Consider the following 24,395-nt stretch of genomic DNA (forward strand, 5'->3'; position numbering starts at 1 on the left):
CTGACGTTGTTTCTGAAATGTGAATTTGAGGTAAACTTCATTTATATTGGAAATCTTTAGCCCTAAGCACAGAAAGGAAACTTAGTGAATGAGAGAATGAATTAATCTTAAAGAACGAATAACATTTTAAAAGGAATCTCTATGTTTCATATGTCAATATTACTTTGGAAAGTCAGCATCATTAAGATACAAGAATCCTTCCTCTATGTAAAACATAAATTAGCTTCCTTGGAAAAATGGCTGACTCCAGGTCAAGGGTATCTCAAGTACAAAATGAATCTGAAATATCTTGTGCCAGAAAGTAAGGAAGGGTTCAAAAGAGGACATGACAAAAGGAGCCAGCTTAAAGGGGTCAAATCAAGGATAATCTGAACATCAGTAATTATAATAGCAGATTGTAACCCAATGAAAAAATAATCTATGAATCTATAATGATATAAATAAATGGGGGAAGAGAAAGTCAACAACTAATAGCTGTAAAAGAAATGATGGAATTTAGCAGCCATTATCATAATAATGGATTATCAAAATTATTGGGTAAAAGTTTTACAGAAATACATATATAGTCAAAACACATCCCCCTCTAAATAGATTAATTGCAGAGGAAAAATCGTAGCTTTACAGAAGAAAACCTGGTAGACACAATCTTAACCACATGATCAAAGTTAAAGCCCAATAATGGGACAAACTTCATATACTTCCCAACCTATTCCAATGAAAAGAAAAGAGCATTGTTTCTATGGTATTCTTGCAACACATATTACCTGAACCTACAAACTCAAATTGAAGAACATTCTACAAAATAACTGGCTAATATAGATTAAAAAAAAAAAAAAAGCCAAGGTCTTGAAAGACAAAAACAAAGCAAAAGACCATGAATCCATACGAAACAGACTAAAAGGATATAACAACAGAATAAAGGCTTGGAAGAGTCCCACTCTCTTAAATAGGAGTCCCACTCCTATTTAAAAGAAGAAAATCTGAGATTCTTTTCATTGGAATAGATTGGTAAGTATATGAAGTTTGTCCCATTATTGGGCTTGTAGTAGATTGTAACCCAATGAAAAAATAATCTATGAATCTATAGTGATATAAATAAATGGGGGAAGAGAAAGTCAACAACTAATAGCTGTAAAAGAAATGAAGGAAAACTATTTTCTTCTGTTAAATAGGATATTATCAGAACATTTGATAAAATCTTAATCACCTCCATAGACAACAATGTTGTATCAACAATAATTTTCTGACTTTGAGAACTGCACTGTTGGATATGTAAGAAAATGTGCGTGTTTTTAAGAAACATACTTTCAAGGATTTTAGGGTAAAGGATACTATCTATGCAGTTTACTCTTAAATGGTTAAAAACAAAACAATACACACATATTTGTGACTAATGATATTGGGCCTTTTTTCAAGTTTTATTAGCTATTTGCATGTCTTCCTTGGAGAAGTTCATTCAGATCCACTGCCCATTTAAAATTTAGGTTGTCCTTCATGTATTGCAGAGTTCTTCTCAACTTTTAATACATTTCTTCCCTGCTGAACACAGCCAGAGTCCATTGCTCGCACCCAAGAGCCCTGACAGAAACACACTGCCTTCCCTCTTTGTTATTCCTATTAAGTTTCCAAGGCAAACTGTGAGCAAATTCTGAAAATAAATGCTGAAGAGGTCATAGCTTTGTGAAAAATAGGAGAGGGCAATGTGTCTAAGAACAGAAAGTTATGTGTGCATCCAAATATAGGGTACGTAGAATAGAAAACATTTGGAGGACTCATCATTTTACTATTTGATTTGGGGTGTGCATAGTATTATGTATAAGCTAAGCTTGTATGAATTTCATTGATTTCAGCAGCCTCTTCTGAACTGTGACTGTCCATTAAAACACACGTATTTTAACTTACTGCCTTTACAAAGTTTGCTTTATGTTAAGATTTAGAATCAGTCAACAGGGCAGCCTGGGTGGCTCAGCAGTTTAGTGTTGCCTTCAGCCCAGGGCGTGATCCTGGAGACCCAGGATTGAGTTCCGCGTCGGGCTCCCTGCATGGAGCCTTCTTCTCCCTCTGCCTGTGTCTCTGCCTCTCTCTCTCTGCGTCTCTCACGAATAAATAAATAAAATCTTAAAAAAAAAATCAGTCAACAGTTACTGTGTAATATGTACCAAGACTAAGAAAGTGAAAATTCAGAACATCTGTTGTGAAAAACGTCAAGTTGAGAAAGGGTACCTACAAGGATTTGAAGGTAGCAACAAAAGCCCAGTTGAAGCTTAAGTCACTGTGGATATGAAGTCGCAGGACCTTCAGCATGGCTATCGAGAGGTCTGAAGCAGCTGGCCCGAAATGGCTGGAGAGAGCCAGGGATAGCGGCTTTGCCTCGCAAGTAAGACCGGACAAGAGGGAAGGTAGTTTGTAATAAGCCGTGGGGCCTAGATGGGATAGGGAAGGTACCAAAGCAGCAGGGGGCTGATGAAGGCAATAAAAAAGGATGAACAAAGCGTTCTAGGTCTCAGTCAGATGGAAGACAAGTGTAGAGGCATCAAAGAAATGAGTGAACTGAAAGCTAAAGTTATGCCAGGTAGTGAAAAGTGGGTCGGGAAGGGGATGTGGAATGGTTAAAGGATGGAACAGTGAAACAAGACTGGACTTTGTTGTTGAGGGGAGCCTGGGATGGGAAAGAATTTAATATAAAGCTGTTTTCAAAATCATAAGATTTTCATTAAAACTAAATATTTGTCCTAAAAGACAAGCAATACAGTATACATTACTAAGTTTGCAAGTTGAGTGCTATATAGGAAGACAGGGGTGCAGCATGGCCAGGACACCATATGCCTGCTAACAAGGAGATGTGATGGCCCACATCAGCACCCTGCAAACCAGGTCTGTGATCTGCTGACAGGCAAAGGACGATGTCAGCAGTGAGAAGCATGAGACTTTTCTTTTCTTTCTTTTCTTTTTCTTTCTTTCCTTCTTTTTTAAAAAGATTTTATTTATTTGAGAGAGAGAGCAGAAACAGAGGGAGAGGTAGACTCCCTGCTGAGCAAGGAGCCTGATGCGGAGCTCAATCCCAAGACCCTGAGATCACAACCTGAGCCAAAGTCAGCCGCTTAACTGATAGAGCCACCCAGGTGCCCCAAGCCATGAGGACTTTCTGAAGACTCCTTTTATTCACTGACTGTAGGTAGGTAGGTAGTCTCATTATATTGTGTAAGGCATATTCCACTATCTGAGCTTGCTTTATTTCACCCTAACGAGACAGAGATAAATGACTAAAGAGAAGCTGAAGTCAAAGATGACTTCATGAACAGTCCAGGATCATAGTGAAGGTCAGTATTAGCTTCCTGCTGTCCGCATCTGTAGCCTCTATTTTCTGTTCTCTCCCTAACATTCTATAGAAATAGCACACAATTACCATCTAACTGCCAAATACAACAGGCTCTCAGGACCACCCTGCTGGATTGATCCCCCACCCCCACCCCAACTCTACTGAGTTGACCAGAGCTCCACATCCCTCAGATGTTCCCTGTGTGGTTCTGGATCTTCTTTCAGTGTTTTCTCTGAACGGCTCCTCTTCTTCCATCATCTCCTTTAAAGCTGGTGTTTCCAAGATTTCATTCTCAGGCAATTCTTCTCACCCTTACATACTCCTCCTGGGTGGCCTTATCTGCTATCTTGATGTCAGCTGCCAACCACAAACTGAAGTAACCAAATGTGTCCCTAGTGCTACCTCCCCCTTACTCTCAAACTGACAGATGTCCAATTACCTGCTGTACACCTCACCACAAAGCCATTCCAACTCTAGATGACCCACAGAACCTTAATATCAACACGTGTGAAATTAATTTCTCATCCACTTCCCTAAATGATTCCTGTTCCCATATTCTTAGTAACTGCCATCATCTACCTAGTTACATAAGTTAAGAAACCTAAGAGTCATTGTCAAAGCTCCTGTCCCTCTCTCCCCCTGAAACATACCACATACTGCCAATTTTACTTCATAACCATTTTGAAAACTCATCCTTCTCTCCACCCATACCACCACTGCCCTACTTTAGCTCACACCAATTCAACAGCCTCCTATGTGGTCTGCCTCCAGCCCTAGGCCCACCATTGCCACCAGAGTGAAGGATCTAAAACATATTTGATCTTCTATTTTTCTGCTTCCAACCCTATAAGGCATCCTCTTTCATTATAAAACATATTACAGGGTTGCCTGGGTGTCTCAGGTTAAACCTCCAACTCTTTACTAAATCTCTAACTCTTTGTTTCAGCTCAGGTCATGATCTAGTGATTGTGAGGCTGACCCTCACATGGGGCTCTGTGCTTCAGATTCTAATCTCTTGCTCCCCGTCTCACACATAGACACTCTCAATCTCAAATAACTAAAATCTTTTTAAAAAAAAGCGTATTGCAACCTCTTCACTACAACAGACCAGACCTTTTATGATCTGGCCTCAGCCTACCCGCAGCTTCATTTTTTGACATAACCCAACTCATAGTTTATGTTCTAGCAACACTAAATGAGTTGTAAGTTCTTGTTTTTACAAGCTATTTCTCCATCTCTGCATTTTTCTGCAGATGAGGAATGCCGTTTTGCCTTTGCTAGGCTGACTCCCACTGATTGTTTCCAAGTCAGTATAGGCATACCTTTCCAAGAAGTTTTTCCTAAAGTTTTTTCATTAAAACCAGGGTGTTTGCCCCTTCTCTAGATCTTATTAGATGAATTAAATGGGTACTGAAAAGACAGGTTTTTCTGTATTTCTTAAAATTTGCAATTCCAAGAAATAGAAATTTTAAACTGCAACCTACTCAAAATATAGTAAAGAAATCAGATTTGGGAAACTTAAAATCCTCTAAATAAATTATAAATCCAATGAATTATTTATTTATAAATGAATTTGTATATAAATTATAAATATAAAACAAATTATAAAATAAATTATTACTTATAGTGAAATTTTTTGGACTACTAATACCACTATACAGTATCCATTTCAGCATATTTGTGCATTCTAAAAATTAAGTCAACCTCACTTCACATGTGTTTCTACAGTAGAAAAACCTTTTGAGTTTTTGAAAACTAAATGTTTTCTACTTATGTATTTCAGACATACTTTATCTCTAGTTTCTAATGCTCTTCAAATAACAATGGTTTCTAATTATCTCGACCTAAGTCCAAACATTTCCAAATAATGCTTTATTATAAAGTTACTTATGCCATTATTTAGAATTTATTCTTTATTTTTTAAAATGCAAAAAAAATCGAAAGAAAAGACAGTTTGGTAGTGGGATAAATTTTAAGAACCATGTCCTTTTTTGTTGCTGTGCTTTACTATTATAAAAGTGCTGTCTTAGTAACACATGAAGTTGAGGGAAAAATTAAAGGATTCATTTTGATTTTGTTATACTAATTTTTATTATATTAATTTTTGTTACATTGATTTTTTAAAAATAAAATGATGTCCATATGGACATATCTTACAGAAACTAAGGAATAATCATTTTTCCACCCCAAACCTTTTTTTTTTAAGGTTTGAACAAAAGAAAGAGAGAGCATACAAGTGCAGGGGGTGGGGCAGAAATAGAGGGAGAGTCTTAAGCAGACTCCTAGCTGGGCACAAAGCCCAAGGCAGATCACGATCTGAGCTGAAACCAAGAGTTGGAAGCTTAACCTGAGCTACCCAGGTGTCCCTCCACCCCGTACTTTATTTATTTATTTGAGAGAGAGAGAAATAACGAGCAGGGGGGAAGGGCAGAGGGAGAAGCAGACTCCCCACTGAAAGACTCGTTCCCAGGATCCTGGAATCATGACCTGAGCTGAAGGCAGACACTTAACTAATTGAGCCACCTGGGCACCCTCACCCTGTACTTTAATTCAAGTGTTTATAATCTTTTGGCAAGAGTATAGAAATCATAATTTATTTAAAAAATTTTTATATTACTTTACTCCTTGTCTATAAAAAAATTTCAAAGGAAACGACAAAATACAGGTTTACAGTTACTCATATTGCCTTTAGTATACTAATGTGTAAGGTAAGTCCCCTACATTTTCTCACGTTTTTCTGAAATTTCAAACAAAATACTCAAACTTTTCATCTTATGTCTTACTGAGCAAAATATCAATGAACCCTCTTATATCAATAAACCACTGCAAGTCTAAGAGAGGACATTAAATGTGCAGATTTACCTAAGTAATGCTGTAAATATCACATTGATGAATATGTCTGAAGGCCTATCTAATTTTTAAACTTGTTAAAGCAAACAAGATGACTGAACAAACCCTTTTATTATCTGTTTATGAGTATCTTTAAAAAAGTATTTTTTGTATGAATCCACAGAATACCTAGAGTCTCCAATGAATCCATATTCTTTCTGACTGTTGGCGTCTCCATTATTTTATGAGACTGGCCAAATATGATCCTTTTCAATGGAGGGTGTCCCAGAGTGAATGATAGACAGGTTAGTTGTAATCTCATTTGGGTAATAATTCTAACCAGAATACATACTCCACAAAAAAATTTTTTTCCTGAAAAGGCAGTAACATATATTTATAATTTCGAAGGGTAGGAGGGAGGCAGATTTAAATTATGCAAGTAGAAGGAAATACTATTCATGTACCTCACTGAATGCAATACTGATAAGTTAATTGGTAGTCCAGATTTCTGGCTAAGTAATCTTTCTTTTTTTTAGTAATCTTTCTTTTAAAACATATGGAAGGAATGTCCAATCTGACATTATTCCTTAAACATAGGTTTTAAATGAAACTGTTGTTCTGAGCCCACAAAATGAGCTGTTTGGAATCATCCATAAAGTCAGATGTAGAGATAGACTATAAATATAAGTAGCTCCAAAATAGGCAAAAACAATTATCATCTACCCACAGACTCAGTCTGATGATTTTTTTTTTTCCAAATGAAAATGAACATCACTGTTTTCACCTGGTAATCCAAGAGTCCTACTTTTCATTTTATTCTTTTGAATAAACATGCTTATTATTTTTTACAAAGCAACTAAGGAGTTGGCGAATTTAATTATCTACACTAAATGTGCTAAAGTGGCATCTTAAAATGAGCTCACTAAATTAAAAGATATACATTTTTCTACTGACACTGATGAAACTACTTCATCAAAAAAGAGAGAGAACTTCAAATGAGGTTGCAAATAAAATAAATCTTTTCACCAGAACTCAAGAATATCTTGCAAAATAGTCTAAACTATTTTCCATTTTAATTTAAGGACAATTTATGATGAATCAGATTCAATATGAGAAAAAATGTTTTCTATTCTCCATTTGGTTCTCACAAAGCCTCATAGGAGATCAAAAAAGACATTTCTTTGACTGGAATACATATGTTTAGAATCTAACTTGACTTACAAAAGACAACATCTTATGAGGTTATATGAAGAAATGATCACATACTTAAAACACCATTACTGTGATCATTTTAATAACATAACCGCTATATAGTAAAAGATAGTCACATGTCAGTAGTAACAATCCAAATTAAGATTTTACACTGGGAAGAGGTATGCTGAATTTAAGGGCTCATATTAATAGAGTAAAGCAATGATACAGATGATTCATTACATTCAATTATCTAAAAGTCACTGAAGTCTGTTTCATGTGAATAAACATTTTTATGCTACATATGACATATATTCACCAGTATATTTGCAGTAAATAAATCTTCCCAGAGAAGTTCCACCCGGATAACGCAAATAACAAAAATTCTCCACTAGGTAAGGAATATGGGGTAAGGATTACAATCACCCGAACAAATGTGAAGCTCAGAATTCTATGGGTAATGTATAACTGCCTTATTTTTGGTCCACAAAAATCCATGAAAGCTAGGTAAGATTCCTAAGAAAGGTACTGATTGTACAGGAGTTTTCTCACTGATGGAACACTTTTCATCTGTTGACACAATGGATAAATCAGGAGGTTACAATTTACACCACTGACACAGGTTTGCTATTGATGATAAGGTATATTTTCCTTTCCACGACATGGTATTTGATTTTCATGTGTAGTCACATGTTTGTCTAACCCTCAATCAAAAGGCAAATAACAGAAACCTGAAATTCTTTCAGAACACACATTTGCTGTGCCTCATAAAATTCATGAACGTATTTGTCTTCAGTGCTACTTGCATGCAAAGGACCCCACATGGAGGGTACACCACCCTCCTTCTATGCTGCAAACTCCTGCTCAATGGAAGTAGGATCAAGTAGGCAGGCCACAATGCAGCATCTAAGACTGTTAAATAAATTACTATTAGTGTCATTCATAACGACGGCTAAAAAACTGTAATGGATTACAGAAAAGAAGTGAGGTAAAGCAGGACACAATTAAATAGCAAATCTACCACCCGCATCCTCCCAAGTTCTAATCTTTTTGTGTTTTGTTCATGAAAATGTATAACTGTTACCTTCTGGCTCCATCACATAAGCAACACCGATATGTTTATCTCTTCTGTGTACCTGGAAAAAGGTCAAACTGGGAAGCGAGCTACTGCTGAATCTCTCTTTCCCTGGCAGTTCACTCAACCCAGTGGCAGCAAATACACATTGAGCATCTAATATGCTCCAGATACTCTGTGGGCAAATTATAGTCAGTGGCCATTTAGAAAACAGTAGAACCTAAATTTTTCTGCTCACTTTAAGGCTGGACTGAATTAACATAAACCAATCATTTAGGGCATGGTATATTAAAGCAACACTTGGAAGCTGCCACCACTGCACCTAAAAAAATGTAAAACACGTTCATCTTTAATAAACTTGCAAGTAATCCCTTTTTCCACATTTTATAAAAACTCACTTTCACTCCAGATAAAATCCTACCTAGGATTGTTGTATTTCATGAGATTTAATCAAAAGGAAAACTGAGTCTAGCCTGAATTTTCAACTGCATAAATACCAACTACCAGTACACAAAAAGAAAAAGTATAAAGTATTATTCCCGATCTTAAGCCACTAAATAACATTGGGAAAAAAACTGTAGGCCTTCAAAAAAACAACCGAAATGGAGGAAAATTATGAATAGCTTCTGTAAATAGGATATCATCCCACAAGTCCCATTAGAATTCAGATTTATGCATTAACTGATAAATAAGAAAGTTATTCAAGGTTTAGAACAATTCCTTTTGTTATATCTCATCAACTTATATCTAATTACCTAAAAGAAAAGACGCTGAACTGGGCTTTCTAGGAATCATCATCATATAAGTTCTCATGGTGTGCCAAACAACTTGCATAATGGGAAACAAGATCTTCTGAAAGCACAGCCTGGCTTAAAATTACTCCCAAATTACAAATTTTCATCATATTTTGTTTGAAATGTTTAAAAACACAGAAGACCTCAAATTAGCTTGTTACTCAAGCTACATAGTGTATTTTGTATTCAGTAGCAAACCTGAATGGTTAAAAAGTCTATTCCAGCATCTTGTTCTCAAAGGCCCTGGCTGTGGAGTGTCATCTCACTAAGTCCCTTTTAACTCAAAACTTAGAAGTTGCTGCATACTTTTTAAGACATTAAGATAACTAAATGTATAGGAGGTAAGCTTAAAAGACCCAAATAACTAAAATCAGCAGAATGAGGGTATGAAACTATTTTCACCAGCATCACTACTCAATTCGATAAACAACAGAGATTTAATATTAAGTAGTCTTATGTGAAGTTATGAAACATATCTTAATACTTCAATTCCTTTAAACTGCTTTGTTTTTATGGCTTTGAAAAGTAGGAAATCTATATGAGTTACAATCTAGAATTTTACTCGTAATTTTAAGAAATATATGCATTTATTATACCATAATGACTGATGACTAGTTCCAGTGGCAAAATCTCGGCAGGAAACAGATTTAGCAATTTGAATGTTTTATAAGTTTTTGTAATTGAGGAAACTTCTCATAATCTGACATTTGTTAAAACCACTTATTAGAAATTATGCAGCACAGTAGCTGTGGAAATATGAGCTAGCTTCACAATTATAAAGTCAGCCTATGTAGCCCTTTCCTATTGTATATAGTGGCATAAACCCCACAGCGGCCTATCAGCTAACTGGCAGGCAGGGGGCTGCTCTATTCAAAGTGAGAGATACAAGCTGCAGGGCAAAAACCTGGCAGCTCCCATCTGACCCCACAATCCCCTACTGGTGACAGCTCCAAGCTCCATGGCAAATTAGGCCTTCTCATATTACAATTGGAGAAGACAGATTCCATTAGCAGTATCTGAAATTGAGTGGAGAGCTGCACTGTTATCAGACTTGACTCATAAGCACTGCTATTAATCAGAGCTATGATAGCATTTATATATTTCAAGCTATCTGCTGCCGCTGTGATATTCTGCTACAAAGGGTTGATGGGACTTAGGAAAGTGAACAATAGAGCTTTCTGGGAAAAGCAGAGTAAATCAAGAAAGTCTATGACTTCCGCACATTCTGAAGGGATTGTGGTTTACATAAATTTTCTCCCAATTGGAGATTGAGCTCTTCCTCATCTTACACATGGGATTTAGTTGTCACTCAATGGTAACAGCTGTGAAAAGGTGAAGCGGCCCACCGCTCAGAATATTGCCTTCGCTTTTAAAGCAATTAACCCATGAACAGGAGGATACCTGGTGATATCAAAGGGATTAGGCCAGGCAGTGCATTATTAACATTTCCTTGAACTAATTCTAACTCTGACTAGCTGTCAAAAAAGACTCTACAGTCTTAAAAAAGAGTTTTTGCCCTGCTTTTTTCCCCTTCAAAATGAAGTGCTGCTATTTGAGTCTAATATGTCCCTCTACTTAGAAGAAAATGCAAATGAACCAAGCTCTTAATATGCTTAACCAGTCTGAGTCAATGCAATTTTAATACAAGTATGAGAGAAATATATGATCAATTAACCAGGGATCAAGACAGATATTCTCCTGAATGGAAATTAATGCTCCAGTACTTTCCATTCTTCTTCAACTACAAAAACTTGGTGACTATTTGTTACTTATGCATAGTTACCTCTGAAATTAGGAAGAGCTTCATATTATTCTCTTTGGCAATAATCTAAAATACTCTTTGAGCTGGAAAATCCAAATGTCCCTTAAGCAGGAGATTCTACATTCTCTAAGGTATGGCATTTAATTTTCTATTCTTTATTGAATCGAATCTGAGCTGCAGCTGTAAGAATCGCAGACACAGTGATCAGAATCAAATATTCCTCTTTCAAAAGTTTAATCAAATTAATTTTTAGCAGCAGCGTAATATTTAGAAGTATATAACTTACAAAAAAATAAAATAGCCCGTAAGTAAAATACTGGCACAAAATAATCTGCCAGAAGATATTTAAACATCATTGAAATTGGTTGTAGGTTCTTTGTAGAAAGCAGGCATAGTTTCGATATGGCTTTATTTATCATTAATATTCATATGTTCTTGGCAACCCGGTTGACATTAAGAGATCCAATGTTTTACTGTACAATGTTAACAATGTTAGAAAGTTTTTTATGCAAGTTTTGAAAAAGAGTACCTTCTAGAAAAAAAGTATTTGAAAAACTGTTTATTCAATGGTTAGTCACTTTGTTTTAATTTCTTTTTTTATTTCTTTTTTTTATTATTTTTGTTTTGTTTTGTTTGTTTTAATTTCTTTAACACAAACACTGAATTTTGATTAAAAAAACTAAAATAGTCCTACTTTCGATTCACAAGAGTCCTCAACAAACACTGCTGAATGAATTCTTCTATACTTCCATTTGGCCCAGAATAGTGTGGAAAGGACATGCTGACTCTCCCACCTATTGAGAATATATTTCCTGCGCTGTTCCTACCAAAATAAATGATACAAGATCAGACCATAAGCAATTTAAATCTTCCCCAGGATAAAGAATTTTTATACAATCCTATCAACACACTCCATTCTCTTTCAGTGATACCAGAACATAAGGTAAGTACGCTGACATTTTGTGACAGTGATTTCAGTGCGCCTTCCTTATTAAAGTATATAGGACCTAGTTTGAAGCTGCTTAGAAAATAAGTTTGAAATCAAGTACTAAGCAATGTTAAGTTATGTTCATATTAGTGACTTACATGAGCTATAACTTTTTAAATTTTGTATTAATAGAATTTGAGAATTTCAAATGTGACACTTTAGATATCATGCCATCAAACTTAAAAATCATTTACTTCAATGGCCTTGAAAGAGAAAATCCCAGTTCCTACAAATCACTGTGTTATATAGTCTTAAAAACACATTAAAAGCACAGATGTACACATTAATAAAATGAATACAATTTCATATAAATGAAACATATTTCGATTAAACTCCCTTCACATAATGAATGCTGAAAAATACTCCGGAAGGGGACAATACATAAATACATACAGAAACAGCTGCCACATCTTACTATATTAATTCAATAAAGTATAGTGATGCATACAGCTTTCTACGTGCTGTTTTACTCATATGCTTTCTACATCAGGACAAAACGAATATACATGAGTTCTTGTCAACCGTTAGGAAAGACTGACAAAAAAATGCAGTGTTAATGACATCTTACAGCTCTTAAAAGCAAGAGAAAGATGCAAGGAAAGCAAAAATTACATAGTAATTGGAAACAACGAATAAATTGTTCTTTCAATCTAAGTCATGTTTACTGAAAAAAAATGGAGCTTTTTACATCAACACATTTAAACAGAAATTTGCTTTTAAAATACAATCTTTGTTTAAAAGGTACAGAAGGTCTTTATGTCTACCCCAAGAGCTAAATATAGTGAATGCTATGTGAACAATTACCTGAAAAAAACCTAAACCTGTTAAAAGAATTAATTTACTGCACACCAGTCAGCACTAATCCTTCATGTACAGTAATGTTCTCTTAAGTGATGGGAGGAAAGAAAGAATAAAACTGTTTCCTGGATCAAAACCCTTCAATATTCAACAACAAAATGGAACGATGATTTGGCCTGTAAATGAATAAAGTAGTAAAATGTCGCCTAAACAAATTCTGATAAAGGAGTCAACCTGCAAAGGAATACATTTACTATATGCTGGACGGGAAGAAAGCTGTCACTGTAATGGCTGTACAAAAACTGTGTCCTGCTGTTGGGTTTATATTCACAGAAGAAAGGTTTTAAAGGTTAAGTTCAGGTCATACAACAAATGAAATTGTAACAAGCCAGCTGACATTGTATAATGTCTTCTTCCACTCAATCAATAGGCTACTGTTAGTCCTATTACCATAGAGATGGCTTGCTCTTTCCTGAAGGGTGTCTATTGTTTGACAAAACAGATTTGCCACTTGAACTACGTTGTTCCCAAAGGACTTGTACCTTGTCAATTATTTGTATTCAAAATAATGAAGTATTTTCATATTAAAATGTATGTAAGAGATAATATTGTTAGATCCCTTTTCGGAAAGAAACTTTCCCAAGTACACTATATTAAGGCATTATTAAAATCTCTCAAATATCCAGGTTTAGTCATAGAGTTTTTGATTTAAAGGCATATGTTAGCAGATATACAAACTTATCATTAAGATTGTATTTTAAAAAAAGGTCACAGGTTAAGTGTGCTAATCTAAAACCTATTATAATCAAGCATGATAATAAAAGCTATTTTAGAATGTAGACAACTCAGAGGAAAATTATTGTCCAAAGCTATTTGGATTCTGTAAAGAGAAAGATTTTTATGTATGATTTTTATGTATGATTTTTACAGTAATTTTCATGTGGAATGGTATCATCCATTAATATACTGAAAAGCATGGAAAAGTTTTAGAAAACAAATCACTTTATTTGCATAATAGCTTTTTATAGCAACATAGCATTTAAATATATGTTATGGAAATGATCATCTAAAATACAGATAAAAAATAAAATAAATAAATAAAATACAGATGAATTATCAAATAAATACAAGTATTAATTTTCTTTAAATGCCTTTGTCTGAAATGCCTTGCAAAAATTATTAATTCATACATTCAATACAAGGCAAGTAGTTCTATATTTCAACCTAAAGATTTTAAAGATCAGTTTTTCTCTCAATAGAAATAACAACAGATTCTTAATTATAAAAGACTCAGGAGAAAGAGAAGATTATTTTAATCATTTAGAAAAAGAAAGTATTCATGATACTAATCAATCCAAGCAGAGATGCTATTTTCAACAGTTCATACTGAAAGATTGACTATCACTGAAAGAAAACCTGTAAAACTGAAACAAAAATGAATTAAATAATATAGATACAAATGTAGTAAATGATCAACAGTTATAACATCTGAATCTGAAAGCCTACCACAAACTTAAAAGCTTTAGAATTATAATTCTGTTAGCTTTTACCTTTCTATAAATAGAAAGGTATTTTATTCTATAAACAATTAAAAAGGAAGTTTAGAAAGAGTTTAGTCACAGGGCAAAATATTATGACTAACACAAATAAATACATTAGTCTCCAAAAATGGCATTTGAAGTTGTCTCTTCTAGTTATACTATATTTACACACAAAAACTGTGTTTACAATAAAAACTGCAGTAGTTTTTGAAAGAAGTCTTTTAATTTGGTTCTCCCTTTGCAGGAAGTATAACTTGAATTTTTTACTATAATCTTCTTAGGCATAGGTTAGGCTGGTTAAGAATGAAGAAGACAGGAGCAACACAGACAAATAAGTTTACCAATATCCTAAACTAATGACCCATTTTTTTTTAAAAGCAAGGTAGCCTTCCAAAGTAAGAAAACCTTCCATCAATGAAGTAGGGTCTAATTTGCCTATCTTCCCTACAGATTTAATGGAACAAAATGAAGCCTTACTAAAACCATATCCCAAACTGATTTCTTTAGTTAACGGCCTCATTTCAAAAAGTCTACAACATGTGCGTATTTAGAATACAACATAATTAGGTATTAGCTCTGGACCTGATAGGCAGCTGCTCATCAGCAACACTGTGAGTAATTAAATGATATTTACCATTTACCAAAAGATGAACTTCATATTGTTGAATTAAACTGGTCCATCTGCATCTTAATAAAATGACAAACCTTATTAGTTCTGCCTAACCAGAGAATTGTGATAATGAACTGGTGACACCTTTACTCCACGGTAGGAAGCACAACCAACTGTGTAATCATCTGAGGGGTCAAATGCATATGAAATTACTAGAATTTAAGAAAGTGAAATCACAGGAGTGATTAGGAAAGCCATTCATGCAACAAAAGTTTTGGGTTTTTTGGTTGTTGGTTTGGTTGTTTTGTGTGTGTGTGTGTGTGTGTGTGTGTGTGTGTCTGTGTATATACTTAGGCCATCACAAAACTCCATCTCCAATTAGCCAAAATTAATTTTAACTCATCAACTACTTTACCTGAAAACGGTGAAAAAAAGTAATGATGCAGCTACTGCTCCAAAGAAGCCACACAGAAGATTGACGCGGTAGGCAACTGAACCAAAAGGAAAGAGTATAATTGCTAGTTTAGCCACCAGAGTGAACAAAGGATAGCCAGGAGGATGGGCAACCTATGGAAAAATCAGCAAGTCAGAAGGTTTTCACCTACAAGACAGTCACACTGGCTTTAATTGAAAAGTAGCCCTTTTCTCAGGCAAGTTTAAGAGGCGATGACTACACGTTTGAATAGTGGTTTTCTATTGTAATCCTTTTGTGCCAATACAAATAAATATTTTCTTTAGCGGATTTGGCAGCGTCTATCACATGGTGTGTCACCTAGAGAAAGGGTGACATATTTCATTGTCAGTTCTTAAGCAGTTTGTTCTCTGGGTTCACAGTACATTAGGGTCATTTAAAAGGCTATTGAAAAAAAAGCAGGTTCTGAAATTTTGTATTGGTGAGAAAGTTGAAAGACCACACTGCTATCGGATTACCACCATGCTGACAGTCCTAAGGTCTTGCCTAAAGGGATCATGCACCATAATAAAGTTTATTAAATAATAAACTTATTAAAACTGTTAACCCGATTTATTTTATTCTCCATAGCTTATACAAAATTTGGGGTGATAATAAGCCAGCTACTGTATATATAGGAAAGGCTTTGCTTTATAATTTAGTTTAATTGGATTTAAAACTTAAAGTAAATTGTCACGTACTGTACTTATAAGTTACTAAAAACTGGGGTTTGAAAATAAATTAATCTACTTTACTCCATGCTTAATTAAACTTTCTTAATTCCTAAAACTGTTAATGAGAGCATTGATTAAACAATAAAACTAATACTTACCCCAAGCTCATGTGCGGCTGTGATCAGTTCCCCTGTGAAAAAATAATGTAAAACCAATAATTACTATTAGAAAATGACACTCCTCCAAAGTTTTCAAAATCCAAATGCTTGCACTGGGGTTTTGCATTAATTTGACTGGATAAAACTGTAAATCTGTAGAGATTTAACAGCATGAAACAGTCTAAGGATATTTTCTCCCTAAGGTCTTAATGAACAAATGATCTTTGATAGTTTTTAATAACTGGTCAGTGGAAATATAGGTGAATTCTGGTTTTTAAAAAGGGCTCATTTTTCTGCCTGAGTTGTACACACTTGCAAATATATAAAAACCCTTAGAGAGAGTATTAGTGTAACATGCTGTATTATCCCTCCAGAAGTTAGTATAAAAATGTCTACAAAGACACAACTTCATGATAATGTAAAATGTGCAGACATCTGAGGTTTGGACACTCCATAGAATGTACCATCCTGCCCTACACTGGCATTTGAATGCCTTCTCTACATTAATAAGTTGGATATCTTTAAATGATCACCGAATACTTATTAGCTCCAGGTTATTTTGGTAAGCTCTGACTACCATAATACATTTCTTCAAACCACTAAATCATTATATTACTTACATAGCCCTTTGTAATTCCTCACCATCGGTGATTATTTCTAAAATTATGATGCAGGAATTCAATGCTTATTTGTTAATATTTTAAGTATCCAGAGCACTCTCCGGGGACTATTTCTGACTCATTCCTATGTACTGTACTATATAGTACAATGTAAGAAATCGATGATGGCTTATGAAAGTTACTAGTATCTATTAGGAAATGTATTAATGTCCATTTTCTATCCTTCGATGGGTATAATGCTCCTTTAATTTCTACTGTCTCAGTCACGATGTAGATCTTCACCCTCTGGCCTGGATGACAGCAAGAGCTTTGACCAGTTTTCTACTTCAATTCATCTTCATACTGAAATCACCTCTTGCCACTCCACTGCCCCAGAACACGTCGGATTGTATTGTTAATCCATAATTTCTCAATGGCTGCTCTCTGCTCGGATTCCTCAGCACAACATGCTAGCCCTCTAATGGCTTCAAGGTCCCTTTACAAGGCATACATCAATGAAACCTATGCTCACACCAGTCAAATCTGATTACCCACTGTTCCTCTGGAATGGTTCTTTTGCACCTCTTATCACTCATTTTCTCACCCAGTATTCTCTCCTAAATCCTTCCAAGGCCTAGTTCAATTGCCACCTTCTCAGTGACACATTTCCTTTGACATACCCCTCCCCAACCTACCCCATTAGAATTAATCACTTCTTCCTCCTCCATAGAACCTGCTCTAAGCTCTCTACTTAGCACTTATTTAGATGGCCTCTTATTCTGGTCGTTTTCATTTCTGTCTCTTCTACTAAGTTGCAAATATTACCCTACCCATTTCAGGGGTTGGTCAAGACACCACCACTGCATCTCCCTCCTCTGGTCACACAAAGAAACTAATCAAGTCCTGCACACACAGGTTGACTAAGACAAATCATATTGTCATCCTTGCTACTCGGACACCCCTATCTTAGGGTAAATGACTGCTTGCATCATGGAAGCCCAGTAAGGGCTCCCAAGACAGACACTGCTCACCTAACTCAATCACTTAAGGACACCTTTTAAGTTTTCTGGAGATATTCAAAGGCACTTTGGAACCCAAAGATACTTGCTGTATCCTAGAGACTTAAAAAAAAAAAATTGTTTGTGGTCTAAAAATAATTAAAGCTCACTTCCCGTTGTAACTATAAGGACATCTTATAGTTTTACTCCAGAATGGATTAGCTTGTCTGCAGTCCCAAACTGTTTCAATTAGCTTTTTGATATTTCCGTATGGTATGATGAAATACAGTTAAATTCAAAATTTAAAAGCCATTAATTACTCTCCTCCATGTAAAATGTATTTAGAATTGCATTTAAGATTAAGAAAAATGGCCTTTCTCTAACTTCTTTTTACTATTAAAAAGTCGCAATGTTATTCTTTATTAGAGTTCTGTTGGTATAAAAATCCGGAACGTGACAAACTTCCATCACCTACTCTTATCAAATGTTAAACTAAAATATAAATAGAAAAAAATGGCTACTATTCAAAGTCTACAAATGTATCCTTGAAATAAAGCTAAAGGGAAACATTACTTTTAAAACTGAATATGAGAAAGAGAAAGAATGTGACTAGGAAGGGGAAAAGAGCCTCCTGGATGATTATTCCCAGCCCTTTACCCTAGGGCTTCCTGAATTTAAGTCCTACTACAACCTGCACCAGAATTACCTGAATGTTTTAAAATGAAGATTCCTTGACCTAACCTACCTATATTAAGACCCTCTGGCATTGGTGCTCAAGTTCCCCAAGCAATTTTGAAGTATATTCAAGTTTGAGAATTACAACCTGAGATGCAAAAGTGTGGCAAGCTCAGAGTTGTGAGATGTTTAACCTTTACAAAAACCCAGCTCCTTCTGTATTGTATTTTTTATATTAATTACACGATTATATTCTCATATATAAAGTCTGTTAAAGACAGTATCCTTAAAATACATAAACACCTAAATAAGCTACTTTATTTTTCCCAAGAATAACAAATAGATGTGTAGGTGAGATGCCCACACTCTCCTTCAACAAATCATGAGTATTCCCGCCCATAAATCAAGTACGTGTATCAAACAGTGCAAAAGGCAATTTTGGCAGGGCTACACAATGTGATAGATTTATGGAGTATAATTCAAGAAGAAAAATACATAGTTTATATTGGTTTTGAGATGTGTTCTGTTTATTGATAAAAAATATATTTCATAAACACAACATTCAAGGAGGACAATACTTTCAACATATAAACAAGATTATCAAAGACAGGATTATACAAATTTTTCTGGAAATACTTGGAAAAGTTTATTTATCATTCCCAACAATGAACACCAAAATATTAGAAGCCACCAGCATTTAGCATCAAACTAAACCAATCAGAACACCTACAAAGTGTGGTAACTCAATGTGGATAACTTTATTCTACTGGGAAAAAAATAAGAGGCAGTATTAATAAAGACAGCAATTAGAGATTTTAAGTAGATTCTAAACATCACTATATATGTGATGATGGATTTAACAAAGAACTTAGAGCAGAGGTTAAGCCAGTATGTTCTAAAGTCCATCTACTTGAGTTTTTTCCTTGACTGCCCCTACTTTCTGTGTGATTCTGGACACCGCGTAGCCTTAGTTTTGTCAGCCACGAAAGGGAGATACTGATAGTACCCGCCTCACAGGGATAGTAAGTGGATTAAATAAAGCAACAATCCAGGTAAAGCACTTGCAACAGGGCCTGGCATAGAGTAAGTGCTCAGTGGGTGTTATTTTTACTCATCCTACTGGAAAACTTCAGGCTCGGGGAACCATGGTAATTGTCAACGTTTTTTTCTTTTTCTGTTTTAAAGGTACAGAACTCCTCAATCTTTGAGTCATGTTCTCCACTGTCAAAACTCCCACAAACGCTGGTTATTTCTATTATGTAACGTAAGCCTTGGGAAAAATGGTTAACTCTATTCCCGACTATACTAATGCAACACTGCTTCTACTTGTTCAAGAGGACCTGAAAGAAAGAATAAAAGCAAGGATCGTAAAAGGAACATCAAGGATCCTCAATGTGGCGGGTAGCCTGCCCCCAGTGATCCCCAACTCCTGGTGTTCCATCTAATCCTCTCACCCTGGGGCTGGTGGGCTGTGTTTACATACTCATTGCCAAGAATAACACAGGGCAGTGGTGTATCCATCGCTTCCAAGACTAGGTGTATGTAAAGACAGAATGTGAGGCGAAGGTGGAAGGTGCCGTTTCTTCCTCTTCCCAAGAGTCAGCTTCCCCGAGAGACCCACGTGGCAAAGAACTGGACTGAGGTTCTTAAGAAGCAAATCCTCACCCAGGGTGAGCCCTGAGAAGCCCGCAGCCCCCTGCCCACGCCAGGACAACAACCCTGTCCTGACCAGCTAGCCTGCACCTGGGCTCCTGATGCACACGGAACGTGAGACCACTAACATCTGTTGTTTTAAGCCGCTAGATTTGGGGTCATCCTGTTACGAAGCAAGAGATAAGCAGTACGTCATTTTCTTTCTTTCTTTTCTTTTTTTCCCCAATCTACAGTTTCACTATCTGAAGTCAGAGCACTACTGGCATCACTGGATGATCATTTAACTGGGCAGCAAGACAAAAACCGAAAACAAACCCGGCTCTTGATCCTCATCCCGAGTATGTCAACCAGCCCCGTTAACAAATACAGGACGACTGCTTGTGTGATGTTAACTGGGCTGTGCTTTTCTTTTTAATGGAAGCAGTTTGCTTTAAGCCACGGCTGGCTTCCACTCAGTTCAGTGTTCTCTCCTAAACACCCTGCGTGGCCGGTTCCTTCTCAACATTCAGGTTCCCACTAGAATATCCCGCTGGGAGGCCTTCCTCCCCGCCCCCCCCCCAGCTCCCCCACATTTCCCTCCCGCACTGTTTAGCCCGTGGTCTGGGTACCGTCTCTACACGCACTACAACACTCTCCACGACACCTGATCGCCGCCACTGTTACCCCTTTTGTCTGGAACACAACAAGGGCTCAGTAAGTAACATATCGGGGAGGGGGGGGGGACTAAAAAGAAACGGAAAGAGGAAAATTCGGGTCCCGAAAAAAAAAAAAAAAAAGGCCTGTCCGAGTAGGGGAGGGTCGCTAAGTCCCAGCAGGTGGAACCCAACACAGCCCCTTCTCCAAAGCCGGAGAACTACAAGAACCCCGCTACAGGAATGGAGAACAGAGAAGTCGATCCTGCAAACGCAGAAACCCCGCGCTGAGCCCGGGCTGGCGGGCTGGGGTGGGGGCGGGTGGGGGCGGGTGGGGGCGGGTGGGGGCGGGGGCGCGAGCTGAGCGGCCGGCCAGGCCGGCGGGAGGGCGGCCCTGAGATACTTTACCCGAGTCTCCCCCCGGCACCGAGGGGGGCAGCGTGAGGGTGAACACGGCGGCCACGGCGGCGAACACGGCCAAGCCGCCGCGCAGGCCCCCGGAGCGCCGCGGCCCCACCCGGGCTGCTCGCCCCCCCGCCGGGCCCCTGCCGTCGCCATGGAGACCCATGGGCCCCTGGGGCCCGGGGAAGGAGGCCGCGGCAGGGCCCAGGACTCCGGCGGCCCGGAGCTTCCCGGGCGAGAGGCGAGCGCAGCCCGCGCGGCGGCTTCCGGGTCGGGCCTCGCGCCCCCCGCCCCCGCCCCCACTCCGGGCCGCACCATCCTCCGCCGGGCGCGGGGAGAGGACCCGGCCCGCCTGCCACAAGGCGGCCGGGGGTTCTGCGGCAGCGCGCCACGCCGTGGGACCCGCAGGGTTATAAAGGCCTCACAGTCGCCCGCCACGAGCCAGACCCTTCTTTTAAGAGAGCAAACCGGGGCGCGCGGCCGCCGTCTCTACGCCCTCCCCCCCTCCCCCGCCAACACTGACTTGGTCGGGTCTGACGGAGAGAGCGGCGCCGCAAACCCGGGTCGCCAGGGCCGCCTCTGCCCCCGCCGGTGTGGGGTGGAACTACAGCCGAGGGCCGCGCCGGCGAGCCCGAGCCTGCGCTGTGCAAGAGCGCGCAGTGCGGCGCATCCATCGCATGCGTGGTCCCTCCGACTTCATGGCAAGCCCGTGTGCGAATTATGAAGTCGCTCGGTTATTAGAGATTAAAATCCGCTACTTGGTCTCTCCCTCTCTCTTTTTTTTCCCGTATACCGCGAGGAAAACTCAACTGATGAGTTGAGAAACTTGAGTTTCGCCAGTAATTCATAGGCTGCTCAAGTGGTCTCCTGCTTTAAGGAAGGCGGGGTATTGGGGTGGAGCCGTGACCACAGCCTGGCAGATGAAACGGACACGGACACGCCGCGCGCTGGCCCCCGGTTAGCAGCAGTGCGGCAAAGAGCGGGGACGATTGTGCAGCCACGGAGCACAGCTCATAGGGAGACTTTTTTTTTAGGCTGACATTTTACATTATTAGAGTAATTATTCCGGAGTGGGAGGGAAGGAGGGCATCCTCTGGAATGCATCTCAAAATACACCAAAGCTTAGGGACAACCTAGAACGTGTCACAAGTGACCTGGCAGGAACACCGTGTCTCCACTGTAGGGTGAGATACCTACACCTACCTACACAGGTTGGTGGTTGCTACCTTAGTCTTTCCCAGGTACTTACATATGTAACTTTGTCAGCCACGTTGGGGGTTCCTGCAGGGCAGGGGCTGTGTGGCAGGCAGCTTTTAAAATAGCTCCCAATGATCCCCGGACTGCCGTGTTCATTCCTTTTTGCAATCCTTTCCCTGGTGTGGGGGCCAGAGCTCTCAGTAGCATGAGGCATGAGTGATGGATGTCACTTTGCAGGTGAGGTTATAAAAGCCTGACTTCCATCGAGCCAATACAGGCTGCTTTCTATTTCTTTTCTGAAGGAGTATGCTAAGGATTAATACCATTTCCATCGTTTGCTCATGAGCTTTATAGAAAGATACATTTTTTTTTTTTTAATCGTGGCAAATTACTTTCAGAAGGGCATAATTCCTTGCCCATGTACGGGCAGTAGAGATCAGTGTTGGAAGTAGGAATTCAGGAGTTCTCATGCAGGGATGAGAAGGATGAATAAGTCACAGAGGCATAGTGTATTGAGGACAAGGTTAAGGTCAAGTATTAGCCCATATCTTCATTTCTGGAACAGCAGGAGAGGAGGAGAGAACATGACAGAGAGTCATGTGTCCCAAGAAGCTAAAGAAGAAATGGTGACAGTGAAGCATATGTGGTCGGGTTGTCACAGAGGGGTGAAGGATGGATGAAGAGAGCCAGATATAGGTTTTGTGGGGCTTGAGTTTATACAATTAGGAGAATCCTTTAAGCAAAAAGTACAAAACTGCAGATATAAAATTAGGTACAGGCATTGGAAGGACAGGCAGTGAAACTTCAGCTTCGTTAGCTTCACAGTTAATCTCCGGGGGTGAAGTAGGGCCAGTTCCCTGTCTGTGCCCGACTCTGCCTCTGTGGATGTAGGCTGACCCTTCCACCTGGAGCACTGGCTGCTCCAGGCTTCTCTGATAGCATGTTGCTTTGCTCTCCTACCACTGGCCTTCCTGCCCTGGCTCTGCTCTGTCAGATCTCCAAATATGGGAGGGTGCCAGGGCTTACTTGTAGACTTATTTTTTTTTTCTCTTTCTGCCTTCTTTCCCAAAATAGTTTTACTGAAATTTTAAGTAGGAACTGTAGTCTAATAGGTCCCAAAACTACACACTGCCTTCCTTTCCTTTATGCTTCTGCTTTAAAAAAAAAAATAACTGCACTGTGATTTCCCTATTTATATATCTAAACAACATTTCCAACCTGGCAGACTTTGTCTGTCTTATTTGCACTGTATACCATGCCTAAAATGGTGACTGGCACAAAATAATACTTAACAAATATTCGTGTAGTGGATGGATACATGCACAACGATAGATCACTGGTGCCTCTGTTAGGGTTTGCATTTTAGCTGCTGGTAACAGAGACTCTGCTACAGTGTCTTAAACATGCAAGCATTTATTTTCTTATGTAGAGGTTTATCCAACATTATGAAAGAAGTCAGTCCAACATTCATTTGGCAACTCTCTCATGTCATTAAGGGAAAAACTGAGCTCCTTCTGTCTCTCTGCTCCATCCTACTCAACTTATGTGCTCAAGGTCACCTCTTGACCCGTGATGGATGCTAATGCTCCAGACATTTTATCTGTATTAGAGGAAGCAATGGGAATGTCCCATCCTTTTAAAGAGTGTTATGGAGGGCAGCCAGGGTGGCTCAGCGGTTTAGCGCCTGCCTTCGCCCCAGGACGTGATCTTGGAGTCCAGGATTGAGTCCCACGTCGGATCCCTGATCCCTGCATGGAACCTGCTTCTCCCTCTGCCTGTATCTCTGCCTCTCTCTCTCTCTCTCTCTCTCTCTCTCTCTCTCTCTGCCTCTCATGAATAAATAAATAAGATCTTTAAAAAAATAGTGTTATGGAAATGCCATTTTACAATTAGGCTACATTTCATTGGTCACAGTTGAAGAACAGGCCATTCTTAGGGGCAAAGGCAGTTGAGAAACATACAATTGCAGCTAGATGGCTATTGGTTCTATTACCAAGGAAGAAGAGGAGAATGGATATCAGTAAGCAGCTAGCAGGGGCTGCTATAGTT

At 38.4% G+C, this 24,395-nt stretch overlaps 1 protein-coding gene across 2 annotated transcripts in view; it reads right to left on the reverse strand.

The window, feature by feature from the left end:
- TMEM260 (transmembrane protein 260) overlaps positions 1–21,447 on the reverse strand; it is a 68,769-nt gene extending 47,322 nt beyond the window's left edge. The window contains exons 1-3 of one of the 2 annotated variants that reach the window (XM_041758307.1): positions 21,156–21,447; positions 16,191–16,222; positions 15,323–15,474 (exon numbers count right to left, since the gene is read on the reverse strand). In XM_041758307.1, coding sequence (XP_041614241.1) covers positions 15,323–15,474; positions 16,191–16,222; positions 21,156–21,315 — 344 coding nt within the window. In that variant the 5' untranslated portion in view covers positions 21,316–21,447. The remainder of the gene's footprint in view (positions 1–15,322; positions 15,475–16,190; positions 16,223–21,155) is intronic. The other variant, XM_041758306.1, reaches the window with a different exon arrangement.
- Between the last annotated feature and the right edge of the window lie 2,948 nt (positions 21,448–24,395).

The sequence above is a fragment of the Vulpes lagopus genome, chromosome 6 (genome assembly GCF_018345385.1).
Source record: "Vulpes lagopus strain Blue_001 chromosome 6, ASM1834538v1, whole genome shotgun sequence".
Classification (NCBI taxonomy): domain Eukaryota; kingdom Metazoa; phylum Chordata; class Mammalia; order Carnivora; family Canidae; genus Vulpes; species Vulpes lagopus.